Raw genomic sequence first — 20,779 nt, 5'->3', positions numbered from 1 at the left:
TTGCTACTTTGGGAGATTTTTTTTTTTGGAGAATGATAATTTTATTTAGTGATTTCGAGCATATTTTAAAGGAAAATATTGGGATGCATCTCATATGCAGTTATTTTTGTCTCATCCATTTAACTGTCCAATCACAAGTTGTCACATGAAAATAAAGTTTTGAAAATATATTTTTGGGAAATCACGTTTTTTGTCCTCGAATTTTGAAGAATATGTGCATATGGTCCCTGAGTTTTCAAAATATATTTTTTTAGTATTTAAGTTTTTTAGATTGGTTTATTTGGTCCCTAAGTATTCAAATTATACATTTTTAGCTCATAAGTTTTTAAAAACATATTTTAATGTTCATGCATCAATTTATTATTATTATTATTTTAAATTAAAAAAATATATTTTTGTAAGATTACCTCTTCTCTCTAAAATTAGTTTTTAAACATATTTTTGTAATTCAGAATTTCATATAATTATATAAACTGAAAATAAAAAATAGTACATAGACCTTTTAAATTTATTCTTAAAAATATAAAGACTAAAAAAAGTACTTTTTGAAGACTTGGGGACTAAAAATGTATGTTTTGAAAACTTAGGAACGAAACGTACCTATTCTTCAAAATTTGGGAACTAAAATGATAATTTTTTTCCTATAATTTTAAATCTTTTTTTTTTTCCTTTGTATAGTAGGGATTGCATGGAGATAGACTCTACCCAAATATTTAAATTGAATTGAGTGAAAATGCTACAAATCACCAACAAATGTCTAATTGTATTCACTTATGAATGCTCAATATTTAAATTGATTCCCTCACCTAACATATTGTAAAATAAATGATACAATTATTAGTTTGAAGTTTTAATTAATAAAAATCACAAAAGTGTTATGTGGTAATTGAACTTTTTTCCTTTTAAGTATATTCACTCAATTGAAGAAAAAAAAACACTAAGTTGATGTATTATTATATTATTGTCTTATTAACAAATTTAAACAAAACGTCAAACGAATATAGCTCAATTAATATATGAGTGTATTAATAATCACAAGACCTGTAATTCAAATCCTCCCTTAAACAAAGAAAATTAAACATGAATGGGTCAATCGAAATAAATATTAAATGATGATACCAAATTTTGTCAATGGATAAATTATGTTTCATTCATAAAAAATATCTTAAAAAACATGGGTACTTGTTTTAAATAAAAAAATTATTTAAAATATTTTTAAATATAGAAAAATGTCACTGTCTAATAGTAATATTTATAACATATAGATAGTGATACTTTATTATATTTATAAATAAATTAACTTATTTTACCATATTTGAAAATACCCATTGACATAATTAGATGGATACAAAATGTTAAAAGGATTATAAACGAAATTTTGAATTATCATACAAAGAAAAAGGAAACCTACGACTTCAAAATGTAAAGCCAAAAAAGAACAAATCATCAGTCAAACATACAAACATACGTAATAATACGACATCGTTCGTATGAGAGACCCAATCCGACTGAGAAATCGTTCGCTTGAACCGTAAACAATTGATGATATTAAACGTATAAATGGGGAACGAGTCACGAGCCACGAGTCGAGAGTCAGCTAGTGAGCCGAGTCAATTCAGCCTGCCAGTCAAAAGTTCTTCATATCTGAATCTTCAATTCATCTGCTCTATAAAATCAGCCAACATTTGGTATCCTCCCACTTCAATTCAATACCAAAAATTACAAAAAAAAAAAAAAAGCTCAAAAATTGTTCCAACAATGGCTTCCTTACAAGCTTCATCTCTCCTCTTAGCTTCCTCTTCTTCAAGAACAAGAAGAATTTCCCAAGCCGCAATTCACGTCCCAAAGCTTCCTAATCTCCGAATCTCAGCTTCCAGACTATCAAAAACTTCCACCGCCTCCGTTAAAATGATTGAAGAACTCTGTTTAAACCAACCCATTATTAATGTGATTCCCTCAGAATCCCCTTTCAAATCACAGCTTCAAGCCATCTTAGACGCCGTAGCCGACCGTGTCGAAATGCACAACAACATCCGCCAACAGCGAGACAATTGGAATTCACTTTTCCTTAATTCCATCAACATGATCACTCTCACCGCTTCCGCCCTCTCCGCTGCTGCACCCGCCGTCGGTGCCCTCGGAGCTCCTCTTTTGGCTCTGAAATTGTCATCGGCTCTGCTTTTCTCTGCTGCAACAGGGATGTTGGTGATGGTGAACAAAATTCAACCCTCTCAACTGGCTGAGGAGCAGCGAAATGCGGCTAGATTATTCAAGCTACTCCAATCCCAAATTCAAAGCTTGATTATGACTGGAGCTCCCACTCAAATGGACGTCGATTCCGCCATGGAAAAAGTGTTGGCGCTCGATAAAGCATACCCACTTCCTTTACTTGGCGTAATGCTTGAAAAATTTCCCAAAACACTCGAGCCGGCTTCGTGGTGGCCCAATTCTTCTAACGATTATGAATCTCAGACGAAGGACGAAAAGGCCCATTTTGATGGAAAGCAACGTCGAGATTCCAATGGGTGGAGCGATGAACTTGAGGCCGAAATGAGAGAGGTCGTTGAAATCGTAAAGACAAAAGATGCTGAGGACTACGTCAGACTTGGGAATTTAGTTTTGAAGGTTAATAAAACATTGGCAATATCGGGCCCTGTTCTCACCGGCCTTGCGGCTTTGAGCTCTGCTTTTGTGGGTGATTGGTCATCGGCAGGGATGGTGGTGGCGGCGGCGGCCGGATCTTTGGCAGCCGCCGTGAATGCGTTAGAGCATGGTGGGCAAGTTGGAATGGTGTTTGAGATGTATAGAAACTCCGCCGGCTTCTTTGGGCTACTGGAAGAATCGATTAAAGGGACGCTTGAGGAGAAGGATTGGGAGAAGAGGGAAAATGGGCACGTGTTTGAAAGGAAAGTGGCTTTGAAATTGGGGAGAAGCTTATCTCAGCTCAGACAATTGGCTACCAAATCAGCTGCAGCAAGAGAAGAGGGGATTTCCATAGATGAATTTGCCAGCAAGCTTTTTTGATTTATTTTTTCTTTTGAAGTTCTGATTCTTTATTCTTTGAGACGTGAAATGTTAAGTCCAAACAACTATGTAAAAGAAAAGAAAAAAAAAAAAACAACACTAACAATATATATAACTATAATTTTGGTTTGAGATGCTTCTATTGATACTCCTATTTCTATACTTTCCTCTCTCATTCACTCATTAACAAAAAATCTTAAAATATTTCAAAAAATAAATAAAAATAACTTACCATGAACAAATTATGATAAGAAAATTTAGTGGAATGCACAAAAAAAATAGATACTTCTCGAGATGCACTTAAGTATTTTTTTTTTCTTTTTTTAAGTAATGTCTTTGATGCATATTGGATTGCACCGATTCTCATGTTGTTCACACCAATCACATATCATAAAAAAAAAATCAAAAAATTTAAAAAAAGAGGGGAAAAAAAAGGAATTTTACAATTATAATGACAAATTGGGATTAAACAACTAAAATGTAGAGCATAAACATCTGCAACTAGCGAAGTTTTTTTTTTTTTTGGTTAATTTGATGGATCTTTGACCTTTGATATGGCTTGTTATAATTTTTATGCATTTTAAATTGGAAAAAATTTGGTGCAGCCTATAGTTTGACCAGCCTCCATGTATTGTGCCATGTGGCACAAAATTTGTTTATTTAGAAAAAGAAAGGAAAGTACGGGGATAGGTTATACCTAATCATTCTTCATTTAAATTTAAATCGATCACGTTTTAGGTTATGAAAAAAGATTAAAAACATTGTTTAATCGTTCTTCTTCTTTCAATAATGTGAATGAATTAATTTTTACTATGTAAGACTATGTATGAAGAATTATTTGGGTAAATGAAATAAAAAGAAAAAAAAAATCTTATCTAATTGAGATTGGAGAGAATTTATAATTTGAATAATCTTTTTCAATGAATTCTATATTCATCGTCTATATTACTAAAAATTATTTAATAAAATACATGAATTAGCTAAACTGACATCAAAACGATAGGAAAATGACGTTGGACACCATGTATATTTATGCTTATATCACTCAAATATATGATATACATTGGGTGCACATTAAAATTAGGACATGACTACAATTTATTAATGGTATATAACACAACGAATTACACCACACTCTATATTAAGATTTATGTGAAATAAACATACGGTTAGATAAACAAAAATTTATAGAACCAAAAGTGCAATATATTATTTGTACCGCAATATTTGATTTTTGACAAATAATCGTAATCAATGTTAAATATATTAATGTGATTTGTTTTGTATACAAAATATATCACAAAATATATTTATACATATAATAGTGAAATTTTCAAATGTCAATAATGAAAAGAGAGAGGTCAATACATAATTTTAGGAGAGAAGTATGAGTGCGAACACTGATACAAAATCATGTGAATTGAAAAACTCTTCCATTGTTATTTTTTTTAATATGTTTCCGTATGATGGTTGTTTCATGTTCATCATTGTAATTCAATAAAGGTTAAAATTTCTACCTATTAAATTGAAATTAAAAAAATGAGTTGAGTTGAAAAAAATAATAATAAATATGAAAATGACAAGTGTCAGACGAACAATGCAGTGGATGAGACGATTACGGATACAGAGACACTAACTCCACTGTAATTCTCCCAAGCTGCATCTGTTTGAAACTCAACCCATCTAGCGCGTAACTTGTAAACTTATTTCTTCAAACAATCAATTGAAGATGAGAAACATCAAAATTTGGTTCGAGAGGAAAGATAGGAGATTATATGGTTCCATCATCGAATGGCTGTAAAGTGCCTAGAAGGTCTGTTCTTCTCGGCACTTACCATTTTCACATTTTTTTTAAAAAAAAAATTTGGTCAACTCACCTCATTTTTTATTTCAATTTAATAGGCAGGGATCATCCCTAAACTTTATTCAAATTATAGGAACCAATATTTGACGTTGAGGAAATTTGGGACAAGGAATTGGTTATTAGTTGGGGTTATAATAGTATGTGTTTGGAGTGTAGATTATTTTAGTTTGGGTTATAATAGTAAATACTGTAACAAAAAATTTAAAAATAAAAATTATAGCAAATAGTAAATACTATAGCAAATGGAGGTTATGAAATAGTGTGTATTGTAGCTAATTGGGAGTTTTGAATTAGTATTTACGGTAGCAAGATGTGATTTTTATAATTTTATAATAGTCTTTGTCCCAAATGCCTCTTTAAAAGTAAGGAAATCAAAATTAAAGAACCATCATCATCAAAGTACAAAGACCAAAATGATATTTTAATTTTTTTCAATGGAAGAAAATGTATGATATTCATAAACAACCAAATACTATTATTTTTTAAAAGTAAGGAGATCAAAATTGTCACGCTTGCTCTGTGAAACATGAGTAAAACATAAACAACCAAATACTCTAAGAAATTTCAACGAGGGTTTGTAACCATACCAAGCCTCAAATAGTGTTTGTTCCTTCACTGCCTTTGTCAGAATCTTGTTTTAAAGAAACACAACCGTATTTGCTGCCTCTGCCCAAAACTTCTTTGGCAGATTTTTCTCATGCAACATGCATCTTAACATCTTCAGGATGTATCTATTTCTTCTCTCACTAACTCCATTTTGTTAGGATGTGTAAGGGGTTGTAAGTTGATGTTCTATGCCTTAATTTTCACAAAACTTGTCAAATTCTGCTGAAATGTACTCCTTCCCATTGTCGGATCTTACAATTTGAATTTTGCCGCAACTTTCATTCTTAATTCTTGCTTTGAACTTCCAAAAAACTTGAGCTACTTCTAATTTAAACTTCAAGAAAAAAATCCAGTACATACGGGTGAAGTCATCAATAAAGGCAATATAATATAGACTACCTTTTAAAGAAGTGCGGTCCTACAACATCTGTGTGGATAAGTTGCTACTTGCAAGTGGCTCTCCAGGTTGACTTTGGGAATGGATTCCTGTTTAGTTTTCCAAACTGACATACTTTGCAACTTGAGATTGCATCACCAAGCTTGGGAACATCAAGTGCTAGCTCCTTTTCACTGTTGCGGAGGCCGTTCGTGGTGCTTGGAGGAGTCCGTTCCTGTTGCGGAAGAGTTCGTGACCGAGGGGATCGTTGAGGATGAGCGCGAAGTGTTCTTGTTGTGTTTGTGCGGTGTTGCGGTCGTGTAGATCGAGCGCTCATGGTTACTGTTGTTTGATCAAAGTTGCGCATTGGATCGTGGAGACGCTTCTGCCGATGTTCGTATAGAGTTTGATCTCTGTTCTTCTACATTTTTCATGCTGCAATTTTTCTGTATATTTGTGTAACCATTTGTTTTGAAGTCGACTGTAAATGTATTGTTGATTCATGATTGTAATTTAGAATAGTCTTGCTTCCGCTGCTCATGGAAATCATCGTTTCCGATTTCCTTCACTTTTAGTAACAATAATTCCCGATTATGTAGGTTTCCACTTCTCTTGCAAGAATCTACTTAGGCTCTGCTTCATAATGTTGGGGTTGATGCTCTAAATCTCGTAGGGTCTTATAGTTTGTAAATGTTTTTGAACGAACTCATTGTTTATTTAATATATGATATTTTATTCCATATTTTAGTTGCATTAACCACAAACCAATAAACTAACATTCAAGGTTATCTTGTAGCTTAAACATGTATGTAGAGACATACGGGTGGATCATGTTTAAGTAATAACCTAAATGGTCTGTAGTAGATGGATAAGGTTGGGTACCTTTCCTTGTGACACTACGAATATGGCCTGCTTTGTAGATGTTACAATTATTGTAAAGTGCTACAAATGATCTGATCCTGACCATTCATGTATAGACATGTGAATGGGGATATTCTAAACAAAGGGGTTTGTATAATACCGAACCACGAAATGTTTAGTCTCATTATATAACGTTGTTCATAATAGAGACTTACATTTCACCAGGATGATCATAGGTAACATGACTTGAATCCTGAGTGAGTTGTGAACTCCTGCCTATGAAAACGATCCTTTGATTTATATATTAAAATTAACTTATTTGAATTAGGGAGGCTCCCTCCTCGCTTTTTCCTCTCTACGTGGTTGGTTGGTAATATTTGACTTTTTAAATGAGAGAGACTCCTTTTTCACTGAGATAGACAGAAACGTTTGAGAAAGAGTTGTTCTTAGAGATCAATCACAATTCCTCATTCTTTTTTCTACTCTCAATTCCTTCCTTCATTCCAAAATAGCCAGAGTCCACCACTCCTGGGTTATCTACCTGAGAATACCAAGGTCACCATCGTGGTTATACCCGTTTCTAGTTCAAGGGATTCTTGAAGATCTGTCTTTAGAGGTAAGGGTTTCTAAAACCTTTTATTTTTAAGCATGTTGTAATTTATGTAAATGCATAATTTGTTCTTTCTTTTCTATAAAAATTTCATTCTATGAAAGATAGGAATTGGGACGATCCCACTTCCGCTCAAGGTTCTCTTTAATGAGATCCTTCATATAACTCATGTTCATCCAAATATAAGAGCCCGAATTCCACCACGTGAAATTGATCCAACACCTACCTCCTTGCCATAGGGACACAGGGAACACCCTAAGCTGTAGAGGACGACACTCAACGACATACCATATAATACCACTTGCTCTAATATTCCCAATGGCTCAATAAAACTGTAGGCTTAGCTCCCTTTCTTTCCGAACCTAAAACATCCCTCATAAGTACTACCTTTAAGAACACTTAAGTTACTTACTCCGAACTCCAAGTCTCTGTGTCTAGTACATGCGTAACTTTCATGTTTGCTCCGTGTTGTCTGCATTCTGGTCTTTTTTTCTAGATAACCCCATTAGTAGTTTGCACCAATTTAAGTCTCAACATTTTTTGTTCATCAACTTCATCTAATAAATGGGAGAGCTAATGTAGCTTGATAACCACATGCAAACTCCATAGTATGTAAGTTAAAATCCTAAATCTCCATGAAAAACCAACCTGCGAATGCAAAACATAACCTCTGAAGTTTGGTTCAAACGTTCGATCCAACCATCAACATCTGGGTAAAAAGTTGTACTGAATTCTAACCGATGTATAACTCTTTCTCGTGAAGTGGTAACGCCTTCTATTTATAACTATAAAACTTAGGATGCTGAAAATCAACAGTACTTTAACACAATCATTCTAAGAAACGTCATTAGCTGAAGAGATTTTATTTACTAAAAACATGTATTTGAACTAGTTGTGCTAGCATAGAGAAATTCTCATACATGCGGCAAAGCAACTGCTCGTATACATCATAATCCCAATATACATAACAGAGCAATTCTGGTCAATTGGAAATTTCTTCTAATTTAAGGTGTCAATTGTGATTCCCCATTTAGTAACTACATGCCTAAGAAACAAATTTGTCCAATTAAGTCTCATAATCATTAAAACTTGACACAAAGCTTTCTACTGTCAATAGTTGAAAAACTTAGTCGAGACAACCCTCATGCTACTATTTAGTCCTAAAAAAACCGCATATCATTGTTTAGAACCTACTCCAAACGAGCCTAAAAACCTATTTCATAATAAGGTTCTTAAAGTCCTTGGATACTATAGAGCATGAGTCCATCTAAAACACATTACCATAATGCCAAAATAATAGTATCAAATCTTGAAGATAGTTTCTAAGATTGAAATCTTCCTAATTCATAAATCTATCTCAAGAATATCTATCTCCATAAAGTCGATCAACTTGTCATCCATGCTAGAAGAAATATATCATATGTGGTGCTCCATGTCTAGAATTTGGAATCCGAATTTGACAACTAATGGCCCAATATTCCCCTACGATCTAGCTACACTACCATACTCGACTTTTAAAAGTCGATACATAAATGTATGGATTTCATTTCCCTTCTTGACAAACAAAAACCGATGTGCTTGAAGACAAAACAACAGTGCATAAAATGAACTTCACTAAATAGTTTATGTTTCTGTGACCTAGGTTACTTCATCCCATCTATAACCACTTCTTGCTATCAACTTGGGCCACATTCTCGAGTTCATCTCTTGTGCCACTAATCATCCAGAGAGATCCACCTACTTTATTTAAATGTTAACACCACTCCTTGTATGCTTCACCCTAGGTAACTTCCACTCTTCACTTAAATTGATTGCACACTAGTTTCTAGTCAGAGCTTGCGCCCAAATTCACAATCACTTAATCCTTGATAACGCCTTCAACGATTTATCTTTCCACTACTAAAGCGTCAACCTTCCATTTTAATAGTTCCTAGCAATCATTGCTACTAACCACTCTCTTTTAGATTATCCCTTCTTAACCCTTTGTTTTGGACAAGATTTCCATGTTAAAATTGAGCTTCACAACCAACAGCTTAAGCAATTTCTTCCACTAACACATAATAAGGCCCAAAGTCCCAAGTAGTAATTAGATTACTTATACTAATTCTAAAGGCTCGCAAACACTAAATTCCTATTTTAGAAGGTCAAACCAAACTTATGTACTTATAATCTCAAAACATTAATTCCCCTTATCTTCTAAAAATAATAAAATATTTCCTATGTACTTTTATTTTCCCTACACTTATCTTTGTTAAGACTAATATATTCAAGGGGCTTTTCCTTTTTCCATGTGTGACAATAATCCATACTAAGTGTAACTCTACTAAACTTCTTACAGATCTTACCTTTCCCACTCGAAGTTTCCATCTTGTGTAGAATTCACCTTTACCACTTATTTTTGCTTTAAACTCCAAAAGTCTTCCTCTCGGTCCAATTGATCAATTCCAAACCTTCTCACCCTAACAATGACATGAGTAGGACCCACAATAATATGATGTTCTCAATTAAAAAGCCACAATATTTTTTTCCTCTTCAAGTCATGGGTACTTTGTTTAGTCCATCCACCTCAACCTCACAAAAATGATTATAACATAACAAAAGCTTTACTCAAAGTTTCACTCAAAAGCCAATGACTTCAATAACTAGCAACCTAAAACTTGGGTCTCTTAAAATACATTTTTTTTTCTTATTTCCATGATAAAGACAGCTACCTTAATTTCAATGTAAGCACGTACTTCATTGTGACAAAGTTTCTTTTAGCACCACCACTTTCACTTTCTACTAAAACATACCACAATTTCTTTAATTGATTATCATTTAAACATGCAACTTTGTTTTCTTGCTTAAACAAGTACTTCCTTTTCTATTTTCACTACTGTAATGCCACATAGCTTTATCACAACTTAAGATATTTAAACTAAAATATATGTTCTTTTTTAAGATAAACTAGTGGCTAGTGACCTCATAATTTTTTTTCGCATAGAGTCATAACTGAACAATAATCTCATACTAGTTTCTTTCAAGTCATTAAACGATCAATTAGAACATAATTAGGGCATAAACTAAATAAATACTTTTATGCACAACTTTTCATTGAAACTTTCTTACTTGCCGATGACGAGAATCTGTTTATGAGTCACAAGAGACATTTTGGACTTACAATGTAAGTTAGTCTACAAAACCTAAAAACTTAGGCTTTGATACCAACTGTTATGACCCAACTTTTAGAATAGGAATCAGACTACTACTATATGTATGCATAAATCTCAAAACAACGTTTTCATAAAATTTAACTAAATTCAAAAGAATAAAATAATTTTTTATTATAAAACCTATAACTTTAATTTAAAATAAATCAATGAAAAATCGAATGAAATATTCAAAGAATTTAAACGTTTAATTACAAAGTTAAAACTTGAAAACAAAAGAAAAACATATGTGGAAGCATTGTCAAGTCCCAAGGCCCAATCACTGATTCCTCTTGTCATTCGTCATTTCCTCCTTTCCTTACTTAAAAAGAATATAGATAAAAGAGCGATTATAAAAATACCCAGTGAGTGACCCACTATTGGGTCCATTAGGTGTACAGGTTAGTATCCCTATCAAGACAAAAGTGTGCATCCCGACATAGGCATAGGCATAGTCATAAGGTGCGAACCCGAAGGCACGCTTTTATAAGAAGTGACTCCAAAGAGACACAATAACATAATCGTAGGTGGCGATCCCATAAGGACGCTGAAACATACCCAGAGGATGAAATAGTCTGATAGGAGTGCTAACAGCCACCATCAGTCTACATGCAACACACATCCTCCAAGTTCATATCAAGCCACAACATAATATAATAATCACAGTAACATAACTCATGAGTATCCGGAACAGTCTCCACAGTCATCCATCACTCAATCATGGCAGAACATTCTATCATAATAGAAACATGTTTTCAGTGTATTCACAATCTTAACATCAACTTGGGGTTCAAGGACGAGCTGATAGTAAATTATTTGCCCCATTTTAAGCACAAATAAAATATCCAAGTAAAGCAATCTCCAACAAAAGTCCCGATTTAAAATCTATAATAAAAAAATCCAAATTTAAGTTCAACTCATAGGGTTTAATTTCATTCACCAAATTAACCAAATAACTCCAAATAAATTTACCCGAAGAGATCCGAATTTCTTCCAAAATTAACACGGAGCTACCAACCAAGTGACATAGCGGCGGCCCCTAATAAAAGACAGCGACGACGATGACTCAGTGATGACGACGGTGGACTGACTGCTGCAATCATGAACACTAAAGATTCCCCTTTTCCTTCTTAAATCATCGTAAAATTGCCACATTTTTTCCCTTCACCGTAAAATAAATCCAACCTCCCAGTCTTCCAAGTTAAATTCATTTTTCATTAATTGAATTAAATCCACATCTTTTATCATATTTAATTTAAATTGAATTATCTCAAAATAAATCAATTTAATTTCTAAAATTCAAAGCACAATCTCAAATAATTTGATACAATTAAATAGAAATTACCTGAAAAAGGTTAAAAGTTACCACCAATTTTAAATTTCAAAGTTAAACTTACAACATTAGATTTTTATGTGTGTGTTTAAGTTCAATCCATCACTTATGTTAGTTGTAAATTGTAATATCTTGTAGAAAATACTTGTCCACATTCATAATTCTTAATATATCAATCCAAACAAATCTTAAACTTTAAATTAAAAGCTTGTAAAATTAATATACATATAAAATTAGTAATTATTTATTCTATGTTTCAGAAAATAATTATTATTTATTCTAAAATAGCCAGATTAAAAATATACATAAAAGAAAGGACAAAATAAAGCCCGGTGATAAAAATGAGACTAAATCTAAAACCTATATTTCTTTATTGAAAATGTTATAATATCACCGTATTTCCAATTTTCTCCTTTCTTTTTTTCTAGAAAAAAAATCTCAAAATGGTTCGAATTGATGGCTCCTAACTAATTAGGGGTACACTCGAAATTTGGCCTCACCTTACAAAACGTTCGAAATTTGGTCTTCTACCTATGTCAATTGCGTGTGAAAGTATCGTTTTAACCCCAGAACACTTGCAAGGCCAGACACAAACTAGGTTTTCTCGTTCTTTCCTCTTGTTCCCCTCGTTCTCTAATTCACGTTAGTCTCCTTCATTTTATCCCTTATTTTGAATTCTTCTTCTTGTTTTTTCCTCTTGCTTCTTCCACTCGCTTCTCGCTTCTTCCTCTCATTTTCTCCTCTAGCTTCTTCCTCGTCAATTTTGTAGTTTTTTTCCTTCATTTGAATTCTCAAGCTCATTTCTTCCTTTTGTTCCTTGGTTTCACTCTCGTTCTGATCACACCCAATTCACAATCTTAATTTGATAAGAAAAAATGTCGACATAAACAACAGAAATCATTGAAAAAGGAAGAAAATCTTGCCGAAAAACAAAAAAAAAAAGAGGGTGAGAAGGAAATCTCATCGAAAAATGAAGAAAATAATAGCGACATAAACATAAATCGTCGGAAAAGAAAAAAAAGAAGATTGCTGAAAAACAAATTAACGTTATAAATAGAAGAAATCATTGAAAAAGAAAAGAAAGAAAAAAAGAAGAAAGGCAATATATATATATATATATATATATATATATCTATAAAAGAGAAAGAAAGAAGAAAAAAGGGGGAAAAAATAAATTCACAAGGTGATAATATCAATGTGAGAAATCGATCAAGTTCAGAAATGGAGTAAATTAAAAAGTGAAACTAAATTTGGAGATGATCCTAAAAGAGCGATTGGTACCAAATTTTCCCTTCGAACTTGTGGGGCAAGCAGAGGAAAGAGAAGAAAGAAACATAAAACAAGAATTTGATTTGATGGGGGTGGGGAGTATTGGGCAACCATTCGAAAAATTGGTGGCTTGGGATTCATTTACGATCGGCTCTCAGATTCTTTGTCCACTAAATTACAGATTTTATGGATTGTAATTGCCCGCCTTTCTCAACTAAACTACTCCATATTCACTTCCCTCCATCTCCGCCCTCTGCATTTGATCTTCATCTGCATCTTCACCAGGTTCGTCTCTTCCATTTCTTTCTTAATTTGTTAGAATCAGCTTCTCGTATTCTTGATACACAAACCAAATGATTGCTTTCTTGCTGGCTAGGTCAATGAAGTGCCTCTTATATGGTAAATAAGAATAATAGTTAAGGATAATTTCGTTGTCAATTCAATTCCTTCGGTTTGGATATTCTAGTTCAAAGGTGATTGGTGAATGATACCGGAATCCATTTCTTAACTCCATTATTGGTGGTTTTAGTGTAGGGGGTTTGATTTGTGATGTTCTTTGTTTTTTCTAAAGGTTTAGTGTTCTGTCTTGCATCTGTTTGAAGGAAATTCTATGATGGTTCAGTCATGTTGACGGTACATTCTCCGGGAGCTAACAAGAAATTTCTGGCATGTCTAGACTCTATTCCGCTGCCTGAGGCATCTCATGCTAATTCCCTTATTTGTAGTACCTCAGTTTCTCTGTGCCCTCTAAAGAGTTCTTGCAACACCATTTTACACAATCCCTCATCTTTCAAGAGGTGTACTCAATTGAATACTCATTGTGTTTTGAACCGATTCGCTTTCAGAAGATGGCTAGTAAGTAGCTATTTGATTCCAGATTGAGTTTTGACATCTGTTTGAGATAGTCTCCCGCCTAAATGTATGGAATAAGTGAAATATATTTCTTTGAATATTTCAGTGCCGCTCAGATAGTTCCGCACCTCCTTCAGATGACGAGTTTCGCTCTTCGCGCAACATAGCTATCAGTTTGTTCAGACGATATCGGAACTTTGTTGATCGAGGAGGAGGTGACAACCTAAAGGTACATTCTGTAGTTGACTTGATCCTTCCTGTTTTCCTGTTGTCTTCCTAAACTAGCATGTCTGATAATTATCAGGATTTCATCAGTGCTGGAGTGAATGCATATGCACTTGGTTGTACTGATGAAGGATTAAGAAAAGAACTTATTGATATGAAGGAATCTGGTCTTGAAATTGAAGTAATGCAGAGTTTTGGTGGAAGCACTGGTTTGAAATCCAAAATTATCTCAAGGGAGGTATGTTGCAAATGCGCCCCCATCTGACATGGATTGTTAGACAATTTCCTGAACCTTGATTCTAGGGTGTGAATGAAACTTCATTTTGTACATTTGTCCTTATTCTTCTATGTGCAGATTGAAGAATGCATTCTATGGTTGAGCATTATATTCATTACCATCTTGTGTACACCACAACCAACTGTAGTTAGATGGTCATCAACACCTCCGGTGTCAGATGAAGTAAGGCTTCAGTGGAAAGGCTTTTGTGCTCTCATTGCCAATGCATATTATGTACGGGGCATGGCATGGTAAGGTGATTTTTATCATTCTCAGTTTGTGAACTGCTCATTCATAGTCGCATCTCGAGTTCAAGTTCAATTGTCGTCTCTTTCAGATGTTAAGAAATGAACTATTAAATCCATAACAGAGGATAACAATTTTAGGTTTGAGCTAAACTCTATTTGTTTTTCTTATGAAGGCTGCCTGTAAAGACTCTACAACTTGAGCAAGTGGCAGTGGTGGGACGAGCTGAGGAACCTTCAATAGTCGCTAGCCGAATGCGCATAGTGTTCAGTACGCTTGAGGTAAGTCAAACTGATAAAAGTTCCATTGATCATCTGCTACTAGTATATTACTGTTTTTCTTCTGCTTTGAGATACACTTTGTTTGTTATACAAGTTTTTATGCAGATGTAGCATTGAAGTAACATCTTCATTGTAATAAGTGCAGGTAGTTAGTCCACAATGGCCTAAAGCATGATGCTACTTAACCAGAGATCCTTCTGCCAGAAAACTTGCCTAGCTACCGCACCCCGATTAAACTTGTAGATTGTGGATAAGTTGAACTCAACATTCTCTCTGGCTCAATTTATAGTAAATTTGTGTACTATTCTTTAAGCAGTTCTCTTTCCTTTCAAATGATATTTCTTGTTAAAGTTCAGAGATTTGTTTTATTCATATCCTATCGGCTACAGATGAAATTTCTCTGTTTCCAATTGACAACATTCAATCAATTAACCATTCTATATAAAAGGTCAAAATTGATTTGATAAATATACAAGAAAAAGTTTATAAAAAATCACAAATCTGAGGAAGTAACGAGGGCTGTAGCATCTTTTAATGTTTTCCTTGCACGCCAACGAATTGCAGCTGCGGTTTCTGATGATCCTATCTGTAAAATCAGCAGGAAGAATGAACTCATGAATAGATTGGAGGATAAGTGGAGAACACGTTCATGTAAAATGCAGCAAAAACAGCAATGGTGCAATTAGTTTGTTCTGCCATTAGCACGTAATTAACGATACGGACATGATGGTTGAAATAATACATACAGGACGGTCACAACGAACCAATGGTAAGAGACCCCCGATAACCATGACCAATGGGGGAGGACTAAAAAGAAAAAAAAACAATTAAGTGGCATGCACATTTCCAGATTACATAGAAAATGCAGGGTTACCTTAGATTCCATTGTGTAGTACTCTTGCCATAAGCTAACATCATCATGGCCATAAGTTGTAAGTGCAGATTCAAATAGCTTTCGAGCATTTGCAAGACCATCTTTATCCCCTATAGATGCAAGGTTCGATTCCAGCTGAATACACGTTTGATACATAGCAAGCCCTGGATGGGGTAATCCAAGAAATCTGTTGAAACAAGGGAAAACATGGTTTTAGAAACTGAACAAGGCAACTTTGTAAAGCAGATATTCTTATAAAAGAAAATCGAGAAGAATACCATTTTGGTCCGCTAAAACTAGGTTCAAACTACTAATAGCAACTAACTCTAAGGGTTATTGGAAGTACAAAGACTTGAAGACCCCGTTGAATAACCATTTGACTTTTTGTTTTTGTGTTTTTGAAAATTAAGCCTATAGGCACTACTTCCATCTCCAAATTTCTTCTCAGTTATCTAGTTTTTACCTATGATTTAAAAAACCAAGCCAAATTTTAAAAACTAAAAAGTAACTTCTAAAAACTTGTTTTTGTTTTTGGAATTTGACTAAGAATTCAACCATGGTACTTAAGAAAGATGCAAATCATTGTAAAAAATGGAGAGGAAATAGGCTTAATTTTTAAAAACCAAAAACCAAAAACCAAAAATGAAATGATTATCTAACGGAACCTAAATGTTTAAAATTATATGGACTTGTAGAAGTTGACTCAAAATGAGATACCAAAATAATTTTAACCAAGAATTGTCGGGTGTTGGAATGACATACTTCTTATACACTTCTCTTGTACGCTGAATTCCATCTTTTTGTAGAACAAAATCAACAATGGCTGAGGAGAGTGAAAATCCATCCTCATTTCCACCAGATTTAGCCAATGCCAAGAGAGAAATTTCCACCAATTTGTCAAAATAATAGCTCTGATTGGCAAAAAACTTGAGGACCTGCAGTGGGTTAACCAGAATAATATGGGCTCAGGTTTTTACTTCTAATAACCACCAACATCTCAATATCTCGAACATTTTAAATATATTAAACAAGTAAGCTCGACGGAGCAATGCCGTGAAAGCATTTTAATGGCAAAGACCACATATCTTGAACCAATAAAATCAGCTTAATTCTAAGATCGATAATGTTTTTCAGAAAACTGAATATATCAGGGCTTGGAGTTTGGTTAAGGTGCAGTAAATATACCGTTAGCCACAGGCTCCCAGATTCTGAAACTGAAAAATTCTTCAGAACCTCTTTTGTCAGTTCAAAAATGTACTTCAGATCATCTTTACTTGGAGAAGGAGAATCCTTCGAAATGCATTTTATTTCTGTGGAAACTCTCAATACCCATAACTTCACAGAATTAGAAAATTCTCCACTGCAAAGTCTTTCAGCAAGCTTCCGTGCTTCATCTAATCTCCCAAGTTCCAGATAAAACAGAACATATTGGCATGCTAAATCGTCTGTAATATGTCCTAAAGTTAGAGCCTTTTCATACACCATCAAGAGTCGTGAAGTAATGTTCTCAGTATGAGTAGATAGCCCAGACGTTTCTTCTCCCTTAACAGGGGTAATGAGACCCATCAAAAACTTCACATACAAACTAAAAATTGTAGATGAAGGCACACACTCCAGGCCTTCCTCGTAGACCTGTTGTTGATTAGCATGGAAAAAGCAAACCTTAGACACTAATAGAGAAAAAGCAAAACCATAGATACTCATAAAGAAAAAGCAGGCACATAAGTTGTATACATAATTTTTATTTAGTCGTGTTTTAAGTCAACAAAGATCGTTCGTGCTTTTCTAAAGCTAATAATTTTCCAATTAATGAAATATATGCGTCCTTAAACTACCATTTTATCATCAATGAAGAAAATGATAGACATAACTCATAAGATAACTATGCAGATTTGATATGATTGTGATTTCCATCATGCATAAAATTCACACCTGGACAGCCTTTTCAATCCGAGAAATTTCCTTTATAGCACTCATTCCCTGTAAATTTTCAGGATTATACTGAAGTCTAGCCAGCCAATCCCAATATTGTGGTTCTGTACCGAAGTCTCTTTTTATATCCTGTAAGATTTTTGACTGCATTTCTTCCGAATGAGCTAAATCCATTGCTTCCAATATTTCTAAGACACGCTTTCTCAGACTAAAACTAGAAGGTAGAGCTTCAATTGCTCCATTGTAGATAGTTTCTAAAATGTTTGAACCCTGCTCTCGAAACAAATCTAATTTGTTCTTTGACTCCGTTTCAACAACTGATCCATCATTATCTTCCCTTGCTTCACCCATTGGCATAAACAAATCTTTATGTTCTTCTCTCCACTGTTTCTCCTCAGCAGCCATATTTTCACGGACCAGACTTCCCTCGTCCTCCCCAAGGGCAACCTTTCGAGCCTTCAACTTATTAAGATAAGTAAGTTCCATCCGTAAATATTCTACCCAAAGATCCTCTGAAGTTGGGCAAACTCTCAAACCACTTAACATGAGAGAACGTGCTGCATCCACATTGGTATTATGATCAAACTCCCAAGCAGCAGCATATATCCAGACCCCTGGAACTTTTGGGTGGAATCTAATCAGCTGAGCCAGAACCTGCAAAAGTTGAAAGAAAAACGATTAATATCGACACAAATAACCTCAAGTATCAAAAGACTGACTTCAACTACCTTCATATTATCTCAGTTCTACAACAATAGGCCCAGAGATCAAAATGTACATTAATTACTCCTCTTCTATATCTAAATACCAACAGAAACTATATTTAATCCGAAAGTGGAATACAATGTATTACCTTCTTCATTCTCCCGTTCTTTCGTGCTCTACAAAACTCGAGATAGCGAAACCAAAGGTCAATATCACCCTTATACCTCGTAACCGCAAGCCGATAAATGTACAAGATCCTTTTCACACCTGCGAAGTCGGAGATAGATTTTCTCATCTTTTTATTTCCCTGCTTCTTAAGTTCACGAGCCACTGCCTTCTTCCTTAGATGACGAAGCGATTCCAAATGGATCTCATAATCGATATAGGCCAAATAGTCCTGCTTAAGTGGACATGGGCGCTTCAGACGGTACTCAAACTTGCGCCGCTGCTTTACAATCTCAGCAATCTCTCGCCGGGAGAAAAGGCCACGTTGCTCGAGGTCATCGAGCTCGTCGACCATGCTCTCGAGGCGGAACTGCACAACGTCCGCCATGGTCTCGTTGGGTAAGAAGGGACTCGGCGGGAATGGAGTTGAACGACGGAGGAGGGCTTTGCTCTCGGAAACGGCTTCTAGGGCGGCGACACAGAAAGGTTATGAAGAAGACGAAGAGAACGTCGAATGGTTATTGGTTATGGGCTGGGTCGTTTAAACTACTTACAACAATGTTAAAGCCCAATCCTTTGCGTTTCTCGAAATTTGTGATATATCACTTAGACGTTCAAATGACCCAACAATTCAAATAATCTAGATTGAATTAGTTATATTTTTAGGTTGGGTTAGACTTGTTCTACTTTTGTTCGGTTTGGTTAGGTCATAATATATATATATATATATATATATATATATATATATATATATATATATATATATATATATGTCAAGTTTGACAACTTTGGAATAATTCAATTTTTAATATTTTTATTTTAGAACGGTTATAATGTTTGTCTTTGATTAAAATTTGTAATAAATTTCATAGATATTTGATATTTAATATTTGAATTTTATGAGATTTTTTAGTTATTAGTAATGTGTTGTAGATAAATTTAAATTTTTTAGTTAAAAAGAAAAAATATAAGTTATAGCCCAACAACTCACCCCAATCTAATCCAAATTGGATTGGGTTAAAGAATTTATTCAAGTCTTTTGAGTCATCGACCCAACCAACCCGAATTTTTCGGGTTGGTTCAAAAAAACCTTTAATCCAACCCATGTACATCCCTACAATAAATATACAGAGTAATGGCAATGGACATCATTTTTAGAGTTAATAATTAAATATACATTAGCAAAATGTAAAAAATGGAAAAATAAAAAATGTATACTGATGATAGACTCTATGCTAAACGACTTCTACTCGTGATGGATTCTATTGCTGATAAACGCCTATCACCAATAGATCCCAAGAGCTGGAACTAAATTTTGCTATATCTACAATTTTTTTATTATGTTACATCTATTAATACTTTGGGACTGATTGTTAAATTTGTAACTATCAATATTTTTGGAAATATAGTACTTTTTGAAATTTTAATCAACTTTAATTATGATAATCATGGTATCTTCAGTTTTTATTTTTTCTTTTTTAATACAAAAGGAGCATAAAAATTTGAAGTATAGTCTTTTTTGTTACTAACACATTTTAAATGATAGTAGTTAACCTATGCTCACTTGAATGGAAAATTGTCCAAAATAACCCCTTTAAGTTTTCACATTATCAAAATAGCACACTTTTGGTAAAGTCGTTTAAAAGGTTTTTCTTGGGCTTTCTCAAGGGAGATTGGGCCCGAGATTATGTTTTGAACGTTAGGAATTCAAATGATGCAATTTTTTGAAATGATGAAAATCTCCCTGATTGAAAAAATCCTCCATCTTTATGGAAACTATTTATGTCTTCACTTTGCCCAAGTTCTCGCTTCACTCACTTTCAAATTTAGCTCATTTCCACTATTATTTGCATCCTCAACATGGTTATCTGCATACTTAAGCCTCGTTTTATAGGGGTATTCCACTATTTCTTTCGTTTAGTTAGATACTTTAGTTTTAATTTAATGTTTGTTAGGGTTTTGAAAAAGTTGTCTAAAATATCTGAGAAATTTGGTTTATATATTTGCGTTTTTTTTTCTCCATATTTTGGGTTTTTTTTTTATGTATGTTGGCTTAATTCGATGATTTTCGGGAGACTTCATTCTATGACA

At 34.0% G+C, this 20,779-nt stretch overlaps 2 protein-coding genes and 1 pseudogene across 8 annotated transcripts; 2 read left to right on the top strand and 1 right to left on the bottom strand.

Annotated features, from left to right (window-relative positions):
• The first annotated feature begins 1,612 nt into the window (after window positions 1-1,612).
• On the top strand, window positions 1,613-3,162 carry LOC120074553 (putative F-box protein At4g22030 pseudogene; annotated as a pseudogene). Its single transcript, XR_016528612.1, has one exon. The product of XR_016528612.1 is annotated as a putative F-box protein At4g22030 pseudogene (transcript).
• Window positions 3,163-12,941: 9,779 nt separating this feature from the next.
• On the top strand, window positions 12,942-15,367 carry LOC120074097 (orotidine 5'-phosphate decarboxylase). 6 transcript variants are annotated; one of them, XM_039027094.2, is made up of 8 exons: window positions 13,013-13,416; window positions 13,508-13,604; window positions 13,734-13,986; window positions 14,090-14,212; window positions 14,288-14,446; window positions 14,564-14,736; window positions 14,907-15,012; window positions 15,158-15,367. In XM_039027094.2, the coding sequence occupies exons 3-8, from the start codon at window positions 13,756-13,758 to the stop codon at window positions 15,185-15,187; spliced, it is 822 nt and encodes a 273-aa protein (XP_038883022.1). In that variant the 5' UTR covers window positions 13,013-13,416; window positions 13,508-13,604; window positions 13,734-13,755; the 3' UTR covers window positions 15,188-15,367. The 6 variants fall into 6 exon arrangements, 5 of the variants coding, with proteins under 5 accessions (XP_038883023.1, XP_038883022.1, XP_038883024.1 ...); XM_039027096.2 differs by having other exon boundaries at window positions 13,158-13,416; window positions 13,703-13,986; XR_005480888.2 differs by having other exon boundaries at window positions 13,170-13,416; window positions 13,508-13,530; window positions 14,564-14,741; window positions 15,158-15,172.
• LOC120074096 (U3 small nucleolar RNA-associated-like protein) lies at window positions 15,351-19,256 on the bottom strand. The gene is made up of 6 exons (XM_039027092.2): window positions 18,672-19,256; window positions 17,819-18,472; window positions 17,072-17,518; window positions 16,649-16,821; window positions 15,887-16,073; window positions 15,351-15,598 (listed from the first exon to the last, which is right to left on the bottom strand). Exons 1-6 carry the CDS (start codon window positions 19,074-19,076, stop codon window positions 15,506-15,508), a joined length of 1,959 nt encoding a protein of 652 aa, XP_038883020.1. The 5' UTR covers window positions 19,077-19,256; the 3' UTR covers window positions 15,351-15,505.
• Window positions 19,257-20,779: the final 1,523 nt, after the last annotated feature.

Source organism: Benincasa hispida, chromosome 3 (assembly GCF_027475165.1).
Source record: "Benincasa hispida cultivar pf3 chromosome 3, pf3_genome.v1.1, whole genome shotgun sequence".
In the NCBI taxonomy this organism is placed as follows: Eukaryota; Viridiplantae; Streptophyta; class Magnoliopsida; order Cucurbitales; family Cucurbitaceae; genus Benincasa; species Benincasa hispida.
This window is presented reverse-complemented; position numbering and strand designations above follow the sequence as displayed.

Bases quoted from the DNA above. Each gene is read 5' to 3' on its own strand.
- LOC120074097 (XM_039027093.2), top strand. From the start codon at position 13,318: ATGGATTGTAATTGCCCGCCTTTCTCAACTAAACTACTCCATATTCAC. The intron at 13,417-13,507 runs GTTCGTCTCTTC...CTTGCTGGCTAG, and splicing joins TTCATCTGCATCTTCACCAG to GTCAATGAAGTGCCTCTTAT. The intron at 13,531-13,733 runs GTAAATAAGAAT...ATCTGTTTGAAG, and splicing joins AATGAAGTGCCTCTTATATG to GAAATTCTATGATGGTTCAG.
- LOC120074096 (XM_039027092.2), bottom strand. From the start codon at position 19,076: ATGGCGGACGTTGTGCAGTTCCGCCTCGAGAGCATGGTCGACGAGCTC. The intron at 18,473-18,671 runs GTAATACATTGT...CAACTTTTGCAG, and splicing joins AGAACGGGAGAATGAAGAAG to GTTCTGGCTCAGCTGATTAG. The intron at 17,519-17,818 runs GTGTGAATTTTA...AATCAACAACAG, and splicing joins GGATTGAAAAGGCTGTCCAG to GTCTACGAGGAAGGCCTGGA.